General features: G+C 38.0%; 2 protein-coding genes and 1 long non-coding RNA gene across 5 annotated transcripts in view; 1 reads left to right on the plus strand and 2 right to left on the minus strand.

The window, feature by feature from the left end:
• Window positions 1-23,296, minus strand: part of LOC108261553 (titin) — a 102,181-nt gene that overhangs the window by 7,045 nt on the left and 71,840 nt on the right. The gene's annotated exons all lie outside the window — the stretch shown is intronic.
• The window catches only part of LOC108261494 (carcinoembryonic antigen-related cell adhesion molecule 5), a 31,566-nt gene continuing 9,211 nt past the window's right edge, over window positions 942-23,296 (minus strand). For 2 of the 3 annotated variants that reach the window (XM_053681384.1, XM_053681383.1), the window contains exons 4-12: window positions 13,903-14,154; window positions 13,458-13,727; window positions 11,952-12,224; window positions 10,617-10,880; window positions 9,753-10,022; window positions 6,661-6,933; window positions 3,392-3,670; window positions 2,146-2,418; window positions 945-2,044 (exon numbers count right to left, since the gene is read on the minus strand). In XM_053681384.1, the coding sequence (XP_053537359.1) occupies window positions 1,701-2,044; window positions 2,146-2,418; window positions 3,392-3,670; window positions 6,661-6,933; window positions 9,753-10,022; window positions 10,617-10,880; window positions 11,952-12,224; window positions 13,458-13,727; window positions 13,903-14,154 (2,498 nt within the window). In that variant the 3' untranslated portion in view covers window positions 945-1,700. Of the gene's footprint in view, window positions 2,045-2,145; window positions 2,419-3,391; window positions 3,671-6,660; window positions 6,934-9,752; window positions 10,023-10,616; window positions 10,881-11,951; window positions 12,225-13,457; window positions 13,728-13,902; window positions 14,155-23,296 lie in introns of all 3 variants that reach the window. The other variant, XM_053681385.1, reaches the window with a different exon arrangement.
• On the plus strand, window positions 15,052-16,168 carry LOC108261495 (uncharacterized). The gene is made up of 2 exons (XR_001811513.3): window positions 15,052-15,263; window positions 15,856-16,168. It is a non-coding gene; the product is annotated as an uncharacterized LOC108261495 (long non-coding RNA).

Genomic DNA, 23,296 nt, shown 5'->3' on the forward strand with positions numbered 1-23,296 from the left:
TTCTGACTCCAGATCTGTATATATTTTCCCTGGGACTTGGTATGGATCATAAATTATGGTCATAATTATGGCAGCTACAAGAAAGAGCTTACATGACAAACAGATCAATATGGCCTAGAAATCTACAAAAAACTGCATTGTATGGAATCACCTGTTATATGGTTGGCAAATCCATGTAACTTTTTTGTTTAATATGCAATGTAGCATTAATATGACCCCCAGGCTCCAACTTCCCTTACCTATATTTTTCTAGTATTCTATTTTGCTTGTGGTTCAATGCTGATTTATTTTTTATTTGATTTTTATTTATTTATTTATGTATTTTACAATTATAAATCACTCAAAGCTCATGTTGAATTCATAAATGAACTGGAGTTAAGTTATAGATTGAATATTATGAATAGTAACATTCACATTAAACCAGTTAGATATATAGAACATGTTTAGGTTTTGTAGCTAATAGTGCTATCCTGCCATAAATCATAAATCTTAACATCATGAATCTTAAAGAGCATGGACATAACTTAAGAACTAACTATGAGCGTAGTTTATACATTAGAGTTTTCATCATGTATTAAGGTTATGTAAATGTACAACTATGCAGTTATGTTAACCAAGGCAGAGTGATGCAGAGAGAATATCACTTCACTTCGTTACAATACTTGATTTTTTGTAAATGTTAGGTCCAGGTATGTATATTAAAATATTATTGATGAGAACATTGAAGACTCACGGTGCACTGTGATGTTGACAGGATTACTGCGTCCTCCAGATTCAGACTGACACCAGTAAACTCCAGTGTGTGATGTAGAGAGGGAGCTGATGTTACATGAAGATCCTGAAACTGATGAACAATCAGACACTGCCTCACTGTGTGTGTATCCTCTCACTGTCCATCCAGTAGAGTCACTCTGGTCCTCACAGCTCAGTGAGAGAGAGTCAGTAGTAAAGTGTTGAGTTCTGCTGGGATTGATGATCAGAGACACTGGAGGAGATTCACCTGAAACACACACATTATATATTATGGTTGTGAACAGAACAGATTACACATGGAAAATTAATGATAGATAGATATGTAAACATCATGAACAATTAAAATGTCATCACTGAGCATGTAAAATAAAGCAATATGATAAAAAAATACTTAGATATTATGTACTTGTCTTATCTTCAAAGAAATTTTCAAATAAAAAATGTCAAAAGCAAAAAAATACACGAGTGGCATACAGTGTTAATCCTTTAAAGTCTGAGAAAACAGCAGTGAGCTCAGATTTAGTAACTACACACCTTTCCTAGTAGTTACTGAACACGGTGTAGGATGAGTAACTGAATAATAAACTGTCAGTTTAAAGAGTTAATTCTCACTATTTATTAGCAATATACATTATGTTGACACATGTTTATAAATCATCAAGTAATTAGATTTTAGCATTTCACTGGTCATTACTGGAGTTTATAAAATGCTCCTGAAACAGTCTCAGATAATAATGATTACACAACTGTAAAAGTTTCAGATTTTTGCTTCAGTTTGTTTCAGTAAAAGTTTCAGTTCCCCAATTTATTTATCTGCTGTCCTTCCATCCCCCTACACACACACACACACACACACACACACACACACACACACACACACACACACGCACACACACACATACACACATACGCACACACACACACATACACACATACGCACACACACACTATTGTTGTTGATTTATTTCCTCACCAGTGATGCACAGTGGCTGTAGGTTACTGTCCCGTGTGTGAAAGACTGGTTCTCCTCTCTCTGCTCTGCACATATAAACTCCTGTGTGATTCACAGTAACAGGACTGAGAGTGTAGGAGCCTCCAGATCCTCTGCTGCTGTCTGAGAGGAGTGCTGTACTGTACCTGAGGGAACCCTGACTGTCTCTGGAGGGAACCTCTGTGTACCAGCTGAATGTCCAGCCTGTAGAGGAGTGTTTAACCTCACAGCTTAGAGTCACTGAGTCTCCTTCAGTCAGCCAGCGCAGTGGAGACACACTCACTACTGCCTCTGCTGCATCTGATGGACAACAAATGTAAAAATAAATAAATAAAATCATACAGTGTGGTAATCTTGTTATATATAATTAATGATAAGATAAAACAAACTCACACACTCACCTGATACAGTGAGTGTAACAGCATCACTGATCTCTGAGCTCTGAGAGTCACTTCTCCTCCCTCTGCAGGTGTATTCAGCACTGTCATCATTTCTAACTGAGCTGAAGCTGAACTCCTGTGTTGTGCGGGATGGGTAGAGTGTGTTATATTTCTTATCCCAGCTGTATGTCCACTCAGTGTCTCCTCCTCCCTGTATTTCACATCTGAGAGTCACAGTCTCTCCTCTGAACACATGTTTATCAGGCTTTATGGTCACCACAGCTTTAGCACTCTCTGAAAGAAAATTACACTGATATAATACACAGATTAGATCTCAGCAGTATTATTACATCAGGAAGAACTTTTATAGATGGAATTCTGAAGATAACCACATTCATATTTTTTGACTGTTATAACTCGTTGAGCTTTCAAGCTACTTCCAAGAAACTAGGCACAGTCCCTCAGGCCGATCAGACGGGTCAGGCTCTATTTTTCCTAACTGAATGGACTCCCGGTATTCCTGTTACGGGCGCTGAAAATTCCCCAAAAAACCCTGTGTCTTACATTGAGGGAATGTTCAGAGCCTGGCTCCAACTGTCAAAACTCACACACACCTGAGTACACACGGCCTGAAGCCTAAAAGTATTGGAATGTTATGCTAGCAGCATGCTCATTCATTCTAGCAAAATGCTAATTCATGCTAGCATCATGCTAATTCATGTTAGCAGTGTACTAATACTAATTGACCATAGCAACCACCCAGAACACCCTAGCAATTGCCTAGCATCATGTTAGCAATCGCCTAACAACCACCCAGAACCCTCTAGCAACCACCTAGCAACCACCCTAGCAACTGCCTAGCAACACCCTAATACACCCTAGCAACTGCATAGCAACACCCTAATAACCACCTAGAACACCCTAGCAACTGCCTAGCATCACCCTAGCAACAGTCTAGCAACCACCTAGAACACCATAGCAACCAATTAGCAACACCCTAGCAACCACCTAGCAACAGCCTAGCAACCACCCAGAACATTTTCTACCAAAGCTAAACTAGTGTTGTTCCACTTGCTTTCCAGCTCACCTCACACCAGCCCTGCTCAGCCGTGCTCACACTGTCTCTCTCTAACTTTAATAACATGATTTAGCTGAAAGAGTTCTCTGTATGTAGCTGTGTACATGTTGCTATATTGTGACTCTGCTCACATGTTGTTTATATGTTCAGTGTTGTGCAGAATCACTTAACAGAAAGTCTCTTACTCACCAGTAACATTTACCCAGAGTGCATCACTGTAGTGTGTGTAGTAGACTGGGTTTCCTCTTCCAGCTCTGCACCTGTACTGACCTCCATCAGAGACTCTAACGGAGCTGATGTTGTAGTAGTCTGTTTCAGTCTCAGTCTCAGTCTCAGTGCTCTGTGTGGGTTTGATCCAGTAAAACTTCCATCCAGCAGACTGTGGAGTCAGTGTACAGGACAGATTCACTGAGTTTCCTGTCAGTACAGCTCCTTCACGACTTGATGTGAGTTCAGGTTTAGGTTTTTCTGTTAGAAACGAAACACAAGTTCAGGATGTGAAGTCTTTACTACACTAATCACTTCTACAGTAAAACAGTATTACTCTCTCTGTGATGACGCTAAACATCTTATGACTACTTTCAAATTATTTTACAATTTTCAGTTAGTAAAATGATGAGAATGAAAATAGGGATATTAAATGTAAAGCTTCACTGAGATTGAAGTGAGGGTCAGAAAATAACTGCTGTGTGATGATGCAGGTCTCTAATCTCTCTCTACTCTACATCAATTTATTTTTCTGGGTGAATAGAGTAGGGTTGCAGCGGTATGAGATTTGAACGGTACGATAACCGTCTCAGAAAATATAACGGTTTCACAACATTATTATTATTATTATTATTATTATTATTATTATTATTATTACTACTACTACTACTACTACTACTACTACTACTACTGGTATTATTGGTGTTATAATAATAATAATAATAATAATAATAATAATAATTATTATTATTATTATTATTATTATTATTATTATTATTATTATTTACAGTGACCCTTGAAGGAATAAAAACAGAAGAGTTTTTGTTTGAACAAACACTATTATAATTGAAACTTGAAACCATATTCCTGTTTTTTGGAAACCGAATAACGTTCTAGGAACATTTTCTGTAGGTGATGTTTTATGTAAACAAAAACTAACCTTCCCAGAATGTTGCAGGTTTTTTTGTAACAACCTAAAGAAAACCTACACAGAGCATCCTCTAATTGTTATTTTTAGATCAATTTAGATAATTGACATTTCCTACAAGCACTGGCAGATCCAGGGGTGGGGCCAGATGACCACTGGCCGGCCCCAGATGAAATCTGATTGGCCCCTTGAAGTTCCCCATCCTGTCAGTCATCTCTGATCTACGTCAGAGTGCTCCATCAGCTGAATCGCTTTGTTTTAAATTCAACTTGCGTAACCGTTTCTTTCTGCTACATCTCCTAATGGCAGGTGTATAGACAGTGTGGTTTATCGTCCTCGTCCACTTAAGCTTCGATGGTAAATACCTATTCAACATTTTAACTAACATCTCAAAGGACATTAGTGTCACTGTCACTTAACTTCTCTTTGTCTAACGTTAGGAAGCTAGTTAGCTACAACAGCACACTAGATAGTTTATTAGATAGTTACCTAGGCTAAGCAATGTTGGATGGTAGCTAGCTAGCTGGCTAATTAGTTAGGTTTCACAGATTAGTTCACAGTTGCACAGTTCAGGGAAGTAAAGTATAGAGACTGACAAATAAAACTATAATGTTTGGTCATGCCACACAGCCACAGACATTAACTGTTGTGAATAAAATGAATGCTGTGTCCCGTATAAGTGTCAGCTGGGAAGTGCACAGAGACTTCAGCGCTGGCATGAAGGGAACACAGCAAAGTGCTAATGTTAATCAGTGACGATCTTTTGATGAGTCACTTTATCAAAATCACTTCATATCACGACGCTGCACTTCAGCTATAATCAGTGAATTTGTCTCGTTGCTCAGTATAAATATATAAACATTTTTAAAAATGAATAAATTAATCTGGGAACCAAACTGCAGACAATTAAGTGTATTTTATTAAGAAGATTCATGACAAAATACACAAAATAAGTTTTAAAATCCAATGCATGTCTTCTTTTCATGTTAATTTATATTTTTAAGAAGATTTAGATTTTTTTTGGTGTTGTGTGTAACATCAGATCACTAGACACAGCCATGCACAGACTTCATGATTTTAAAGGCCTTTATAGTAAAGTTTATTTATTTATTTAATTGTTCATCTAATTCTGATCTAAATCTTACTTAAGTTGCCTTTTAAAAAAAAAATATATATATATTTGTTAAATTTGCAGATGACGCTGGTGGAAGAAATGAACCTGTATTTTCAAGTGTAAAAGTCCCGAGTCCCCACACAGTGCTTTCAGCCTCTGTACGCCCTAGTCAGCTGGTTTGTTTGTACCTACAGTGCTGCTTGAACTTTTGTAAACCATTTAGAATTTTCTATTTCTGCATAAATATTACATAACAGTACATTATCGTATACATGGCCAGTAAAATGTGTAAATATTGGCAGGAGGTACACCCGTAGCATCTAATGTTTTATTTTATTCCATGGATATTCAAAAGAATGCAGTAAAAAAATTAAAACAAAAGGTGTCCTCTTTTTAGAAAACCAGAATATGGTCACCCCAACTTTTGTGATGTAATGTTACCTGCATCAGGGACAGTGATCTTTTATTTTATTTTATTTTATTTAAACAGATCCAAACATTGGACATGACTTTAAACTCTAAAATAAGCTATAAATAAAAGTATTTTAGATCATATTGCTTTTCTCTTGACTTTATTTACATACTTGACCTTGAAGTAATCTAAAAGTAATCAGATTACATTACTTTCATATTGTGACACTTGGATTACGTTACTGATTACATTTTTAGGAAGTTATTTGTAACTGTAAAGGAATACATTTTTAAAGTAACCCTCCTGATCCTGATGATGTCACATGAATGAAGTCATGTATTTTCTATCAAGCACTTCCACTGCAAGGCCTCAGTAATATAACTTACGTTCACTTATCAATCCAGAAAAACATGCAGAATCATGACAGTGGCATCAGATTGACTATTAGGTGAAGAACATGTTTCTTATACATCAGTTATTTCCTAACAATTTCAAATTCAGTTAAAGGTGAATTGATGTTCCACCAATCAGACTGACTAATAAGTGATGATTCCTGTCTTAACCAGTAATGAAGAGAATTAGTCTTTAAGATGTGAAAAAAAAGTTAAGAGTAAAATTAAGAGTAAACAGAAGGAAGCTGTATAGTTATTGTAATGAGACTCAGTTACAGTGTAGCTCATTGAAAAATAATCTGGAACAAATCTGAAAGCTGAAATTATTGAAATACTTTATATATAATAAAATTAAATTAATAGCATATTATAACAAAAAATAATAACATAAACTCACACACTCACCTGATACAGTCAGTGTAACAGCATCACTGATCTCTGAGCTCTGAGAGTCACTTCTCCTCCCTCTGCAGGTGTATTCAGCACTGTCATCATTTCTAACTGAGCTGAAGCTGAACTCCTGTGTTGTGCGGGATGGGTAGAGTGTGTTATATTTCTTATACCAGCTGTATGTCCACTCAGTGTCTCCTCCTCCCTGTATTTCACATCTGAGAGTCACAGTCTCTCCTCTGAACACATGTTTATCAGGCTTTATAATCACCACAGCTTTAGGTCTCACTGTGTTAAAAAAAGAAAGAAAATCAGTACTTCTTTATGTATGAATTAATTCCCAACAGCATTATTGAAATGAGTAGTAAGATTTTAAAATGGAATACAGTATATCTGCCACATGTAAATGATTAAGTTCTGTCAGAGGTGGACTGAGTCATTTTAACAATCACTACTAATGAAGTAAATGTAGATCACAGTTAGGAAAACTAACTCAAACCTAAAATTAATCGAGTTACTGTTCTGATCATTTTCAGGGGTCTCAATCTCCCGGCCCGGGGGCCACTTCAGGCCCCCTCAGTTCGGCCCATGACAGGATGTAAAAAAAACAATATAATCTGGCCCGCCAAATCTAATGATATTTTATAGCACTTCCATGGCAATTTAAGCTACCCTTTTGAAATAATTAAAATAAAAACACAATTCTGTTTTTTTTTTTTTTTAATGCATTCTGTTTGTTATGGTAAAGGTCAAAGTTGGCCAAAATGCACGCAAGGTGCTAAAGAACAAAAATGTTGCTGTCAAAATCAAAAAGTAAGGTGGATGATGAACACGGACTGTTTCAAGAAAGATGGACTACCCAGTGTTTTTTTTTTGTTTAGTGTAACACATGAGCTAAACATCCTTAACCTGAAGCTCCAGGGCCCTGATCAGCTCATCACAGCAGCTTATGAAAATGTGAAAGACTTCTCCATAAAACTGAGATTGTGGAAATGTCAGGTTTCTGCAAAAAACCTTAGCCATTTCCCATCATGCAGATCTCTTGTGGAGGAGGGAACATCATTCCCTGGTGATAAATATACATCTGCTATTGACAACCTACTGCAGGAATTCGATGAGCGCTTTGCTGATTTCAAGGCACACCGTAACACTTTCCAGCTGTTTGCAGACCCGTTCTCAGTTGATGTGCAGAGTGTCCCAAGTGTCTTGCAAATGGAACTTATTGACTTGCAGTGTAACAGTGAACTAAAAACTAAATTCAGGGAGGCACAGGGAAAAGCAGATCTCATTGGACAATTTCTGAGAGACTTGCCTCCATCCTTCCCAGAACTGTTAAAAATGTTCAGTCGGTTATTGTGCCTTTTTGGAAGCACATATCTGTGTGAAAAACGTTTCTCAACAATGAACTTTAATAAATGCAAGTACAGGTCCAGGATTACTGACGCCCATCTTGAAGCTGTACTTAGGGTTTCGACTACAACCTCTACAATCTGGGCAAATGTATCTCAATTGTGTGAGAAGAAGCGCTGTCAGGCGTCTGGCAAGAATTAAAACAAAACAAAAATCTGTGTGTGTGTGTGTGTGTGTGTGTGTGTGTGTGTGTGTGTGTGTGTGTGTGTGTGTGTGTGTGTGTTTGTGAACAATTACATTTATGTTGAAATTGGTACCAAGTTATTGTTATGGTATTGTTATGGTTATGTTTACGACTACTAAATTTGTTTAATAAAATATTTGGTAATGGTAATTTTTAAAAGTACATTTTGAGAATATTGCACTTTCTTGGAGTACTTTAATGCTCTTGCGACCCACCTATGAGATGACGGTACCAAAAGTGGCCCCAGGGCAATTTGAGTTTGAGACCCCTGATTTAGATCTTTTTCACTACTGATTCATGTCTGAGTTACAGTGTGTTTTCATCCTGTTTTCCTGAATATTCATCTTTAGGAACACTGAGTGACAGCAAGGGAACAAGAAACTAAAGGTAAAAGATACACAATAATACTAGAAATAACTGACTGAGTATAATTTAATCACAGTTTTAACAGGTCTATTTAATAAAAAGAAGAACAAATAGTGCTAGAATACAATAATTCTGATTTACACATCCTTACTCATCACTGCATGTCTGCACACACACACACACACACACACACACACACACACACACACACAAACACACCCTTGTTATTAATCTCTCTCATTCTTTCAGATTCTACAGCCTCTTAAGCGCGGTTCACACTGCACAGACACACACACACACACACACACACACACACACACACACACACACACACACACACACACACACACCCCTGTTATTAATCTCTCTCATTCTTTCAGATTGTACAGCCTCTTAAGCGTGGTTCACACTGCACAGACAGACGCTGACAATCACCATCTTTTAAAAGTCGGTTGTTGGATTTAGAATGTTGGGAAACATGACGGTCATGTTCACACTGCCCCAACACACACCAACAAACTATTTTATGGACAGTCAGACTGGTTTAAAAATGGATGATCCTTTTACCAAAATGAAACACAAGTTCAGGATGTGAAGTCTTTACTACACTAATCACGTCTACAGTAAAACAGTATTACTCTCTCTGTGATGACGCTAAACATCTTATGACTACTTTCAAATTATTTTACAATTTTCAGTTAGTAAAATGATGAGAATGAAAATAGGGATATTAAATGTATCATCAGGTGTGTGAGCTTTAAAAATAATGTCCTACGATTATTTTATATACTGTAGGTGTGTAACAGCACAGCCAGACTGCTCACACTCTCACACACACACACACACACACATTCGCTCTCACACACACACACACACACACACACACACACACACACACACACACACACAGATCAGGGTCAGTAGCCCACACACGCTCAGCTGGCTGTACTTTCACTACAGGCTTTGGTCTCACTATAGAAACATAGCAAAACATTTTAAACACATACAGAATCAATTAAACATATAATATAGTTACATAATTACACAATTATAATATTTCTTTAAACAATTACTGAAACAATAAAATAATTTCATTTTCACCGTCTTCCTTTAAGTCTGTAGTGAAAAAGTAGAAAACATGATGTACCTCTCACTGTAATTGTAACTGGATCACTGATCTCTGAGTCGTAGTTTCCCCTGCGTGCTTTACAGTAGTACCGTGTTTCTCCTTCATTAGAGACTGTTACACTAAGTGTGTTGGTGTTTCTGGTTCCAGGAGACAGGGGAATTGATTGCCAATAATCTCGGTACCAGAGAAAAGTCCATCCATTAGACAGCAGATTACAGTTCAGAGTAACTCTGTCTCCAGTGTAGACGGAGCTCTGAGAATTCACTCTCACAGTCGGTTTGGGTTTTTCTGTTGATATGAAATGAAGAGCCGCTTTTACATTTACAACATAAGCAGTAGTTTTATCTTTGTGTTTAATTAAGAAATTAGATACAGTGTTTATTGTAAAGTTTACAGTGAGTTTATAAATCGTTTCTCAAATTCTGAACCATGCTGCACACATTAGTGTCTTTTTTTATAATGTCATTAAATCATTTAACTCTTTACAGTAAAATCACAGCAGTGAAACTCTGGCAGTAGAATCAGCTTGACTATTAGGTGAAGAAGAATGTGTTTCTCTTAAATATCAATTATTTTCTAACAATTTAAATAATAGCTGAGGAAAAATGTCACACCAATCAGAATAGCTAATAAGTTGTAGTGATTCTTTACAAATCAAATGAATCAGTTACTTTAAAATAGGAAAGTGAAAATCGAAAGAAAATAGAAAAAAGGAGCTTTAAAATCATTATAATGAGACTGTGTTATTCATATGATAAAATCTGGAACAAAATCTGAAACTAGTGATAACTTTTACATATATAAGTAATAGCATACATTCTGTCTCTCTCTCTCACACACACACACACACACACACACACACACACACACACACAGACTCACGTGATACAGTGAGTGTAACAGGATCACTCGTCTTCGAGATCTGAGAGTCACTTCTCCTCCTCCCTCTGCAGGTGTATTCACCACTGTAATAATCACTGATGCTGAACTCCTGTGCTGTGTGGGATGTGTAGAATGTGTTATCGTCCCTATACCAGTCGTATGTCCACTCAGTGTCTCCTCCCTGTATGTCACACCTGAAAGTCACTCTCTCTCCTCTGAACACCTGTGTATAAGGCTTTATAATCACCACAGGTTTAGGACTCTCTGTAAGAAACAAAAACAAAATCACTACTGTTTCTATAAATGAATTCATTTCCATCACTATTATTTACACAAGTATTAACACTTTAAAATTGAATACAGAATGTAGGTAACTATTCAGAGTGTAGATACAGTATATCTGCTCACATGTAAATGATTAAGCTCTGACAGACAACAATCAGTACTGATGAAGTAAATGTAGATCACAATTTTAAATACAGACTCAGCCCTAAAAATAATCAGGTCACTGTACTGACAATTAACATCTACACTATTTATTAATGTCTGAATTACAGTGTGTTGGCCATCCTGTTTATCTTTTCATAAGATCTTTAGGAACGCTGAGTGTCAGCAAGGGAACAAGAAACTAAAGGTAAAAGATACACTGGTATGCTAGCAATGATCTGATTCCTGTTTTTACCCTCTGTACTTAATGAAATATATGTGTGTATATATATATATATATATATATATATATATATATATATATATATATATATATATAAAATAATAGCTCTTCCATACACATCCTTACTCATCACCACACACACACACACACACACACACACACACACACACACACACACACACACACACACAGACCTGTTATCAGTTCATAACTCCTCATACACACTCAGTCTCTAATCTCTCTCATTCTGTCAGATTCTACAGCCTCTTACACTCAATGGTTCAGTATAAAAGTTCGACCCTCGTCCTCTTCACTCATTCACACTCAGGCAGGTCTCCACTCGAGCATGTTGATGTTTCTGAAGCAGTAACTTTATGAAGCCCCTTTTACAGCCTCTGAGCAGCTTGTTAAAAGAGTTTTACAGGTTTTGGTGACATTTTCTACCAAAGCTAAACTAGTGTTGTTCCACTTGCTTTCCAGCTCACCTCACACCAGCCCTGCTCAGCCGTGCTCACACTGTCTCTCTCTAACTTTAATAACATGATTTAGCTGAAAGAGTTCTCTGTATGTAGCTGTGTACATGTTGCTATATTGTGACTCTGCTCACATGTTGTTTATATGTTCAGTGTTGTGCAGAATCACTTAACAGAAAGTCTCTTACTCACCAGTAACATTTACCCAGAATGCATCACTGTAGTGTGTGTAGTAGACTGGGTTTCCTCTTCCAGCTCTGCACCTGCACTGACCCCCATCAGAGACTCTAACTGAGCTGATGTAGATGGTGTAGGAGTGTGTTTCAGTCTCAGTGCTCTGTGTGGGTTTGATCCAGTAAAACTTCCATCCAGCAGACTGCGGCGTCATTGTACAGTACAGAGTCACCGAGTTTCCTGTCAGTGCAGCTCCTTTAAGATCTGATGTGAGTTGAGGTTTAGGTTTTTCTGTTAGAAACGAAACACAAGTTCAGGATGTGAAGTCTTTACTACACTAATCACTTCTACAGTAAAACAGTATTACTCTCTCTGTGATGACGCTAAACATCTTATGACTACTTTCAAATTATTTTACAATTTTCAGTTAGTAAAATGATGAGAATGAAAATAGGGATATTAAATGTAAAGCTTCACTGAGATTGAAGTGAGGGTCAGAAAATAACTGCTGTGTGATGATGCAGGTCTCTAATCTCTCTCTACTCTACATCAATTTATTTTTCTGGGTGAATAGAGTAGGGTTGCAGCGGTATGAGATTTGAACGGTACGATAACCGTCTCAGAAAATATAACGGTTTCACGGTATTACACATTATTATTATTATTATTATTATTATTATTATTATTATTATTATTATTTACAGTTTTTAGCTTGAACAAACACTTTATTATAATTCAAACTTGAAATCATTGTGTGTAGATAAATAAATAAATAAACAAATAAAACAATTCCCTTGTGAAAATAAATAAAGTAAATAAGGAATCTCTTATTTAAAAAAGTTTGCACAAAAGAAATTAGGAGGAAAAAAGGAGCAGGACCTGCTGTGGCTTTGTTTGGAATTATTTTCGCTGGTGAAATGGAACAAAAACAGACATTATTGAGTCTAAAATGTAAGTCACTTAATATTAGCTTATTGTTTACGTTAGCGTAGCATGCTAAATTAACTACTAAATGAAAAATCACATCAGCTGTGTGAGCTTTAAAAATAATGTCCTATGATTATTAACATATACTTTAGACACACACACACATACACACACACACTGGAATCACATTTACTTAATAAATTCCTCACTAAATCATGTGATTGGATAACTGGCTGATGTGATTGGATGTGATTGGATATTCAGCGCATGTGTCCAACTTATACTCAGCAAAACAGAACGTTCCCCTAACATTAGCATATGGTTCTCCTTTGGTTATTTTTTTGGTGGGGTGGGAACCAAATAATGTTCTAAGAACTTTTTCTGTAGTTTCTTTTTTTTTGTAGCCAAAAACACTTAATTCCTGCATCTTTTATTAGAAATTTTATTATAATAAGGTACTATGATTTGCAGTCAGTGTTTATTAAAGTGAGTTCACTGACAGCATTAAAGCATCTAACATACTGTGTTCTATACAAAATACACCTCTACACTTTTCACTGTTGATGGAATAAACAATATGTGAGATAAAACACTCACCTGATACAGTCAGTGTAACACCATCACTGGTCTGTGTGTATTTAGGGTCTGATGACTGTGTTCCTTCACATGTATAATCACCTTTATTAAACTCTTTAATATCAGTGATTGTGTATGTTTTCTTTCCTGCAGCATCACTGAGTTCTTCATTATTTCTATACCAGAGGTAACGCCAGGATTCTCCAGTCTGTCTCTCACATGTGAGAGTGACTGTTTCCCCAATGAACACACGCTCAGCTGGCTGTACTTTCACTACAGGCTTTGGTCTCACTATAGAAACATAGCAAAACATTTTAAACACATACAGAATCAATTAAACATATAATATAGTTACATAATTACACAATTATAATACTTCTTTAAACAATTACTGAAACAATAAAATAATTTCATTTTCACCGTCTTCCTTTAAGTCTGTAGTGAAAAAGTAGAAAGCATGACGTACCTCTAACTGTAAGTGTAACTGTATCACTGATCTCTGAGTCGTAGTTTCCTCTGCGTGCTTTACACTGATACACTGTTTCTCCTGCATTAGAGACTGTATCATGGAGTGTGTTGGTGTCTTCAGCTACTTGGCCTCGATCTTTGTACCAGAGAAAAGTCCATCCATTAGACTTCAGATTACAGGTCAGAGTAACACTGTCTCCAGTGTAGACGGAGCTCTGAGGACTCACTCTCACAGTCGGTTTGGGTTTTTCTGTTGATATGAAATGATGAAGATCCGATTTTACATTTACAACATTAGCAGTAGTTTTATATTTGTGTCTAATTAACAAATTAGATACAGCTTTATTTGTAAAGGTTCCTTTTCAGGAACGCCACTGAGCAGATCTTATTTAGAGGACAGTGACACTGACGCGTGTTTCTTGATGAACATGATGTGTCCATTAATGGACGGAGTAGAAGGGGCAAATTGTGCAGAGCTACATATTGGTAGCAGTCAGTAATTGTATACATCATCACTGAAATCTTGAGAAATTACATTTTATAAAGTGTTTGCAATTGTGTGTGTGTGTGTGTGTGTGTGTGTGTGTGTGTGTGTGTGTGTGTGCACGTTGTGAGGGATTCTATTCAGGGGGTTGAATAATTTTGAGTCTGTAGAAATCATTATAAGTTGCGTTTTGGGGAAACCACTGGAAGCATTCGTTGTGTTGAACTTTTTCAATTGCTTGTGTTTGATTTGTCCATTGCAAACAGCTAAAAGTCTGTACATTTTTACAGTAAACCTGATTTGCAATGAGGGTTGAATAATTTTGATGGCAACTGTACATCATGTCCTTTCATTCATGTCTATGGCCAACCTAGAATGTGTGTGTGTGTGTGTGTGTGTGTGTGTGTGTGTATTATGCTGTCCACCCAGTGGATATACATACAATTCACATGGAACTGTGCACAAACATGTTTATTGCATGTGTGGCAGGGTAAGTGATCTGGCTGTCCTATTGGATCTGCTTGGGATACAGGTTCGGCAGACCAACAGGATGAGAGCTACCCGAGTATTTAAGGACCCTTATTTTGGTAAGCAGATAGGTGTCTTGGTGATTCCGAGTCTCTCGCTCCCGCATTTCCGGTTCCCACTTCCGTTCAGGTACGTTCAGGCTTTGTTACGGCGTAATGAGGTAAACACCTCAAGGCTAATTTGTTGGTTTTATAGTCTTAGAGCGGCGCTGGTGGCGAATTGGTGCCAGAGATCACGGAAAGTGATCGCAACATTTAGCCAGTGGCTGAGTGATATGTGTGTATTTCGAGCCGCGGTACCTGTGAGTAATCATACAACTTCGCATCTGCTGTTTGTTCAATCTAATTGTAAGTGCACCTCTCCCTTTTTCACATTGGGACGCTACATGTGATACCGCTGCTGTTTTGCTTCAATGACTGTTTTGCTTATTGGATTGTTTTGCCTTGACAGCTGTTTTGCTTTAACACTTGTTTTGTTTTTATTTACTGTTTCGTTTCACTTGATTGTTTTGCTTTATGTACTGTTCTGTTTCATGGTTTTATGTATTTTGTTTTACTTTAGTTTTGGATGTATGTCTGGTTTGTTTTGTAACCACATATAGTAAGAGAGTGAGTAGTCTGAGAATGGTAAAACTAGTGTTTCCTAGCCTCGAACCTGTTTCAGGTTTGTTCCACATAACCACTTTACTACTGAGAGGGTGTATGTTAAGCCTTACTGTCTCCATGCTATAGTGGCCATAATTGTCATTTGTACTGTTTACCATAATTCTGGTTCTCCTTGGGTGTTGACAACTGCCTATTTCGGCTCTATTTCGTGTAGTGGTGTCAGTAGGCCTGGGTGTTATAGCTTACACCACAGGGTCTATATACTTGTCTTTTTGCGTCTTGTTGTTTAGTGTCTGTGTAACTTTGGGTTAATCGATGTCTTCTTTCTCTCCAGGTGCCAGAGTGTCTTGGTGGGACGAGGGAGGCTAGCTGCATTTATTCGGCGCTGTGTTTCACAGCGTGCTCAGTGTGCCAACACAACTTCCTTAAGGTTTAGCCAGTGTGATTTTTGGTGTGACTTGCAGTGGGTTTGGATGACCTCTCAAGCTGTAGCTGGCCTGCCTTGTCCCTGCCAAGCCTGGGCCTGGAGAAGTTCTTAGTTTTTTAAAACCCTTACTGTGCTTCATGGGAAAGCGATTTTATATTTTGTCAAGTTTTAAATGATGCTGAAGTGTCGTCATAATAAAATATACATTTTTATATTCATACCCATGTCTCACTCTCATGTTCCTTGCCCCGATTGGTGAAACTTATCTGTGTGCATTTAGTTTGGGAGTATTTCCCTGGTTCTCCCACAGGGTGGTGTAGTTGGATTTACTGAATTTGGGATAAACATTTCCCTCCACTTGGGAATGCCACATTTTTGGCGTAGTGGTGGGATAAACTTCTCCCTCCACTGGAATATTGCCACACATGGACAGAACAATGGAGTCGGGAAAGTCAAGGGGAGGTGAAGTGTATCTGATGGTAAACAGCAGTGGGTGTTGACAGCATGAGCATTGTTTTACTCACACACTCCTGCTCACCCAACCTGGAGCTCCCGACCATCAAATGTTACCCTTTCTACCATCCTCGGGAATCTACTGTACCTCGATCATAGTCAGTGCCCTTTGTGTTCCACCTCAGGCGGTCATGGACACTGCCTTATGTGAACTGCATGAGGCTCTCACTCAACACTAGACTCATCATGGTGGCAGGAGACTTTAACAATGCCAACCTCAAACGTGCAGTGCCAAACTTCCACCAACACATCACCTACCCTACCAGGGGAAAGAGGATGCTGGAGCACTGCTACACTGAATTCAAAGACCGCTCCAGCACACAGTCTCCTCCACCATTTGGGAAATTGAACCATGCCACCATCTTCCTCATGCCTAGATGCAAACAAAAAGGGGGTGGCCCAAGATGGTGGCTGTAGCAGTTGAATGTTATTTAATCTGAGCGCTTTTTAAGCTTTAGATGCTAAATATCCATGAATGTTTATTGACTTTGGTCATACAATACTTTAAATAATATACATAAAGTTCTGCAGCATGTTTGGAAGCTATTGGTTAATTTTTTACATTACTGCATCATGGAGCAAGCTGTGTCACCTCGGTTTCTAATCTAGTGAAATGGCAGTTATCATTGACAAGTCTACTGCAGCACAGGTAAAGTGGGATTCCTCCTCCAAAAAAAGAAAACCTCTCAGCACCAGCCAACGTTTCATACGGAGGATATGGTAAATGTTATTGAGAGGGATCACTCTTATCCAAGAGCAGAGGGCAAATAGTTGACTCCTCTACCTGACACACCACTGAAGAGCATGGAATTGAAAGAGACAACAAAGGAACCTACACTATTTGAGATTCAAAACAACATAGTGAGTCATCCACTCATCCAACAAGAGATAAGATCAAGAAGAGAGCCGATAGTCTGGATGAAACTGTCAAGAAGAATACTGTGAGTATTGATGTTCAAACACTCACTTGACTTTGCCTTTAAAGAAATCAATGAATTAAAAACCTGATATGAAAGCTGTGAAAGAGACATGTACAAGAAACAAACGAGAGTTAAAGGAATTAGAAGACAGACTGAACAAGGCTGAACGATATCAATGTATGTAAGTATTTCTGGAATTCTGGAAAGGGCAGATGAGAATATTAAGCAGTGTGTGATAGAAATATGTGAAGTTATCAGTCCAGAAGAAAAGGTCAGACAGACAATGGATGTAGACATTGTTCATCGTTTAGTAGCAAAGGAGCCGAACAGAGACCCCAGACCGACAATCATCCAGTTCTCAAGCAGAGCACACACTCCTATGGAAACAGGCAAAGAGCTGTGAATAGTTGAAGACACGTAACCTAAGATTTAAGGAAGCTCTGATCAAAGCTGACATGAATGCTCGTAAGCAACTATGGCCATTGGTGGGGGCAGCATGAAAAGAGGGCAAGCTGGCGTTCTTTGCTGGAGTTAAGGTGATCATCAATGGAAGCTGGTATCGATCCTCCAAATCGTAACTGTTCTTTTGCCAAGCTGTAGCTCTTAAGACACTTTTAGTAACAAACAGTGATTATATTGTTGTTTTATGCAATGGGGAAATGATATACATCATCAACTTATTTTCATGGATGTAGAGAGTAAAGATTATTTGGACAAAAGTGGAACACAAAATGCAAACTACACATATAATCTTTACTGGAAGACACATTGGGAAGGTTTAGAAATGGTCTTGTTTTTTAACACTTTGTGTTTTGCCTAAACATCAATACAAGTGGATAGTGTTGCCATCTCACAGCAAAGAAACAAACAAATAAATGTACATTGCTAAAATAATATTGTGTCAGCAGGGGCGTGGTTAAGCTTTGGCTGTGGACGGACAGGAGGCGGGTCGAATCAGCAGGTAACGCCGATTGACGCTGATGATTCTCACCTGTGTCTGATTTGCCCAAGTTTACTTATGTGTATTTCTTTGTGCCTGTCTCCCGGGTCTTCCTCTACACTCTCCCACACCGGGTTCTACAGTGGTGCCGAAACCCGGGATACAAGCAGAATTTTAGCGGGGCTCCAGGCTCATGTTTATTCACTCTGCACTTTTCAAAACACTTTCAACAAAATCAAAACACTCAGCAGAAACTGGTCTGTACTGGACTCACAGCTTTCACTCAGTCAAGTTTAAATTCACACTGTGTATGTTGCTGTCAGGGTGTGTGTTGTGCGTATCTCTCAAGCTGTCTCACACTTTCTTTTCTCTCTCGCAGGTTACGGGTCTCCTGAAGGCACAAAGAGACACTAACCACGCTCTCACGACCTCATCTATGAACATAGTACACTAAGTAGAAATCTCTGCAGAAATTTCCCAGTCTATCTTAATCACCCCTAACCCTAATCTCCCCACCCCATGGTATGTTTGTACCTATAGTGTTGCAGTGGGTAATGATTGAGATGTGGAAAGGTGGGTTTCCGGATTTTTCACTCAACACGGCAGACACATGGAGTAAGTACTGAAGGTAATATCCAGGATGAGTATGATTATCTGTAGTCCCACCCTCTTCAGATCTAACAGGATAGGTGAGGCACCTCTACTCCCTAATAAGTATCTCAAAATAAACAAAAACTGTACCTTAAGCTTAATTAACTGAAATATTTATTAATATTAATAATTATATGCTGTATGAAATTAATAAAAGTAATTGTTCTTAGTTTTTATCTTACAGAAAGAAAATGTGAGGTTAAATCTCCAACTCAACCAAATACAATCAAATAGAAATCATTTGAGATAAATAACCCATAAGTGCTGTCAGTTAAACCTAAAAAATCATAATAAATAATCTGTCACTCTTTTTTGATGCAGGAAATTCAGGTCCATTCAATTACGGGGAAATATTCACTTTCAAGTTCTAAAAAAAACTATTATATTGTCTCTTTGCATCAATGAATCCAGAAACTAAAGTAAATCTGCATCCACTCCAAACTGGATTTAATTATCAAGCTATGTTAATAATGTTGCCTTAAATTACCTTTATGATAGTTCCACTGTTAAAAATAACATCAGTAATAGAGGAACATTATAGCTACAGAGTTTGTTCCCAACCACCCATCTGCACATTATTTGGTTTAAGTTGAACTTGAATGAAGTGGAGAAGCCGTGAAATATAAAAATGGATTTTTGGTTGTTCCGGTTTTGTGAATTGTGCTCAGAGTGTGGCCGAGAGAATAAAGGGAGCTGGAAGCTTCACTTGTCTCCTTCCTGAGTCCTCTTTCACACTCAGACACACACACCAGGTTCAACCACAGTTATAATAAATAAATAAATAAATAAATAAATAAATACATATTTTTTTACTAGATATACAAGAATCTAATTTAAGATGTTAAAATGTCACTTTGATATTTCTTGCAAATGAATTAAATATAATGATCTTATACAGTGGCAGGAAAAGTCTGTGAACCTTTTGGAATTTCATAGTTGTCTGAATAAATTTGTCATAAAATGTGATCTGATCTTCATCTACATCAAGGGTATTGACAAATATAATGTGTCTAAAATAATAACACAAAAAAAAATCTGATTCCTCATGTCTTTATTGAGAACAACCAAAAAAACCTCATAGTGCTTGTAGAAAAAGTATTTGAACCCTTGAGTTAGTACTGGCACCCTGTCCAGGGTGTACCCCCCTTGTGCCCGATGCTCCTTGGGATAGGCTGAAAAGGAGCAAAGGGTTGAAGATGGATGGATGGATGGATGGACCCTTGAGTTAATGACCTCAAAAAAGCTTTTGATTTGCACACCTGGAGTATCGTTAAGAAAATGAGTTCGGAGGTGTGGACTACAGCTACTTTGACTGATAAAAATCCCTCAAACTTTTGGAGTTTGCTCTGCACAAGAAGCACATGCTTATGTGAGCCATGCATCACCAAAAAGAGCTTTCAGAGGATCTACGATCAAGAATTGTTAATTTACATAAAGTTGGTAAGGGTCACAAATTGATTTCAAAGACTTTAGATATTGACCAGTATACAGTTAGGCAAACATTCTACAAATGGAGACACTTTGGGACTGTTGTTACTCTACCAAGAAGTGGGTGCTCAGTCAAAATGACACCAAGAGCACATCGAAGACTCATCAATGAGGTAAAGAAACAACCCCGACTGACAGCCAAAAATTTGAAGGCATCATTGGAACTGGCGGACATCTCTGTTCATGAGTCTACAACACGCAAAACACTGAACAAGCAGGGTATCTACGGCAGGACACCACGAAGGAAGCCATTGCTTACTGAAAAGAACATTGCTGCACGCCTGAAGTTTGCACAAGAGCACATCGACACTCCACAGCGGTATTGGCAAAATGTTTTGTGGACTGATGAAACTAAGATTGAACTATTTGGAAAAAACTCACAGCACTACATCTGGTGTAGAAAGGGCATGGCATATCATCATGAATACATCATGCCAACCGTACAGTATGGTGGAGGAAACATCATGATTTGGGCCTGCTCTGCTGCATCAGGGCCTGGCCAGCTTGCAGTCATTGAGGGGAAGATGAATTGCCAAGTATATAAGACAATTCTTCAGGATAATGTGAGAATGTCTGTACGTCAGCTGAAACAGTGTAGAAGTTGGGTGATGCAACAGGACAACGACCCAAAACACCGGAGCGAGTCCACAACAGAATGGCTTCAGAAAAACAAAATCCGCCTTTTGGAGTGGCCGAGTCAGAGCCCAGACCTCAACCCAATAGAGATGCTATGGAATGACTTGAAGAAAGCCATACACATGAGACGTCCAAAGAATATGACCGAGCTAAAGCAGTTCTTCCAGGAAGAATGGGCTAAAACTATGTGCAGGTCTGATCCACAGCTACAGGAAGTGCCTGGTTGAGGTTATTGCTGCCATTTTGAATGTTGAATGAGTGTGTTCAATTAAGACATAAGGGATCAGAATTTATTTTGTGTTATTCTTTTAGACACATTATATTTGTCAATACCCCTGACTTAGATGAAGATCAGATCACATTTTATGACAAATTTATGCAGAAAACCATGAAATTCCAAAGGATACACATACTTGTTCTTGCTACTGTATAGCCTAAATTACCCTTGTCATGTAATGGAGGCGAGCACGAATGCAGAAAAGCAGTTTATCACACAGGCAAACAAATCCAAATCAATAGGCAGTAGCAGAATCAAAGATCATGCAATGTGCAAACAGACTGTAAGAGGCAAGGCAGAGACAAGAAAACAATACCACACAAACTGGGTCAAAAACCAAACTAGCAAACACTAGAAAACCACTTGGGCCCATCAGGTGTATTAGGACACAACTGTTTATATACTTCACAATGAATGTGAGTGCTGATAGTCCTTATATAATGTAAGTGTGGTGGTGCAGGTGATTGAGTCCAGGTGTGTAATCAGTAATCAGGAGAGTGTGAGAAGTTCTGGATGTTGTAGTTCACAGCGGTCATGTTTGTAGGCTGTGCTGAGTTCTGGGAAATGGAGTTCATAGATTGTGACGATGTGATAACCCTGATCAGCAATACACATTATATTTAAATTACAGATCTGTCAAAGCCAGGTGTAGCCCATTCTATAACCATTCATTTTACAAAAGATCTCTATTTCCTGTTAATATACAGTGAAGAGAAATATGTTAAATGTAAATTTTTCGTATACAAATCTGTAATAAGCATCAAGAGACGCACGAGTTTCACTGAGTGTCTGTTATCCCTGTGTCACAGGCTTCAAAGGAGATTTTTACACATGCTGCACTGTCCACCAGAAAAAAATAAACAGTTAAATGAACAAACAACACAATATTGCAGTGAGATATTTGATCATTTGATTCACTAAAATATTGAATTCCAAGAAGATTATTGAATAATGTAAACATTTTGGTAAACATTTCTGTGCTGAATTTTAGTGAAATTTTAGGGAAGCTGGGCTTTCTGTGTAGTCTTAAAGCAATTGCCAGTGGTGCTTGCATAATACAGCCACCATGTTTAATGTTATGTGCGGTTCCATTCATATTTCAAGCAGTGGCTTTTCTCTACTCATAGAATCTCTGGTTATGCATGTGCACTTTTTTGCTTTTAAGCATGAAGATAGCTGTACAGTGTGGCTAATGCCCTTTTACCCAGATACAGACAGCCCACGCAGTTCGACAAAATGGTGTTGGTGAAGGAGTGGTCAGAGTGGGGACTGGGTTTCCCAGGCTTATACATGCTAATAGCACATGCTAGTAGCTTTATTCACAGCATATCAGAGAAAGACCACCAGTGTGCTGAGTTGCACATAAGCCAAGCAGTGAGAGCTTTAGTGTGTGTGTGTGTGTGTGTGTGTGTATATGTATGTATGTATGTTTGCGTGGTCACATGGTCACAGGACTTTTAATACTCACTGCGATGTAACGTTCAGTGTATGCATTGCCTTTATCTCTGTTCTTATAGCTATTCTGGTTGTGACTTTTTTGCTTGGGCATGTTTTATTCCGTGCTTCTTCCTTCTTAATTACGTAGACATACAGAGCATGTATATTCTTATGTTAAGCTAAGAAAATCTATAACTCTAGAGGCGTATTGCTATAAATTGGTGGGTAGCAAGAATGGAATGGATTTAACCAACATAACGTCTTCTAAATAGGCAAAGTCTAATTAGTCTTTAAAAATAATACAGTCAAGTTTCTTGGTGTGTTTGTGATTTTCATATTCATGACTTTTTAACAAGTATATACATAGATTTATAGCTAAAATATGCTATATGTCTTAATTCCTGGTTCAAAGAAACCATGTACATGTGTAAAAATGCTAGAGACAAAGAAGCACAACGGACAATCCATGTGTTACAGATCCTGCCT

The sequence above is a fragment of the Ictalurus punctatus genome, chromosome 7 (genome assembly GCF_001660625.3).
Source record: "Ictalurus punctatus breed USDA103 chromosome 7, Coco_2.0, whole genome shotgun sequence".
NCBI lineage: Eukaryota > Metazoa > Chordata > Actinopteri > Siluriformes > Ictaluridae > Ictalurus > Ictalurus punctatus.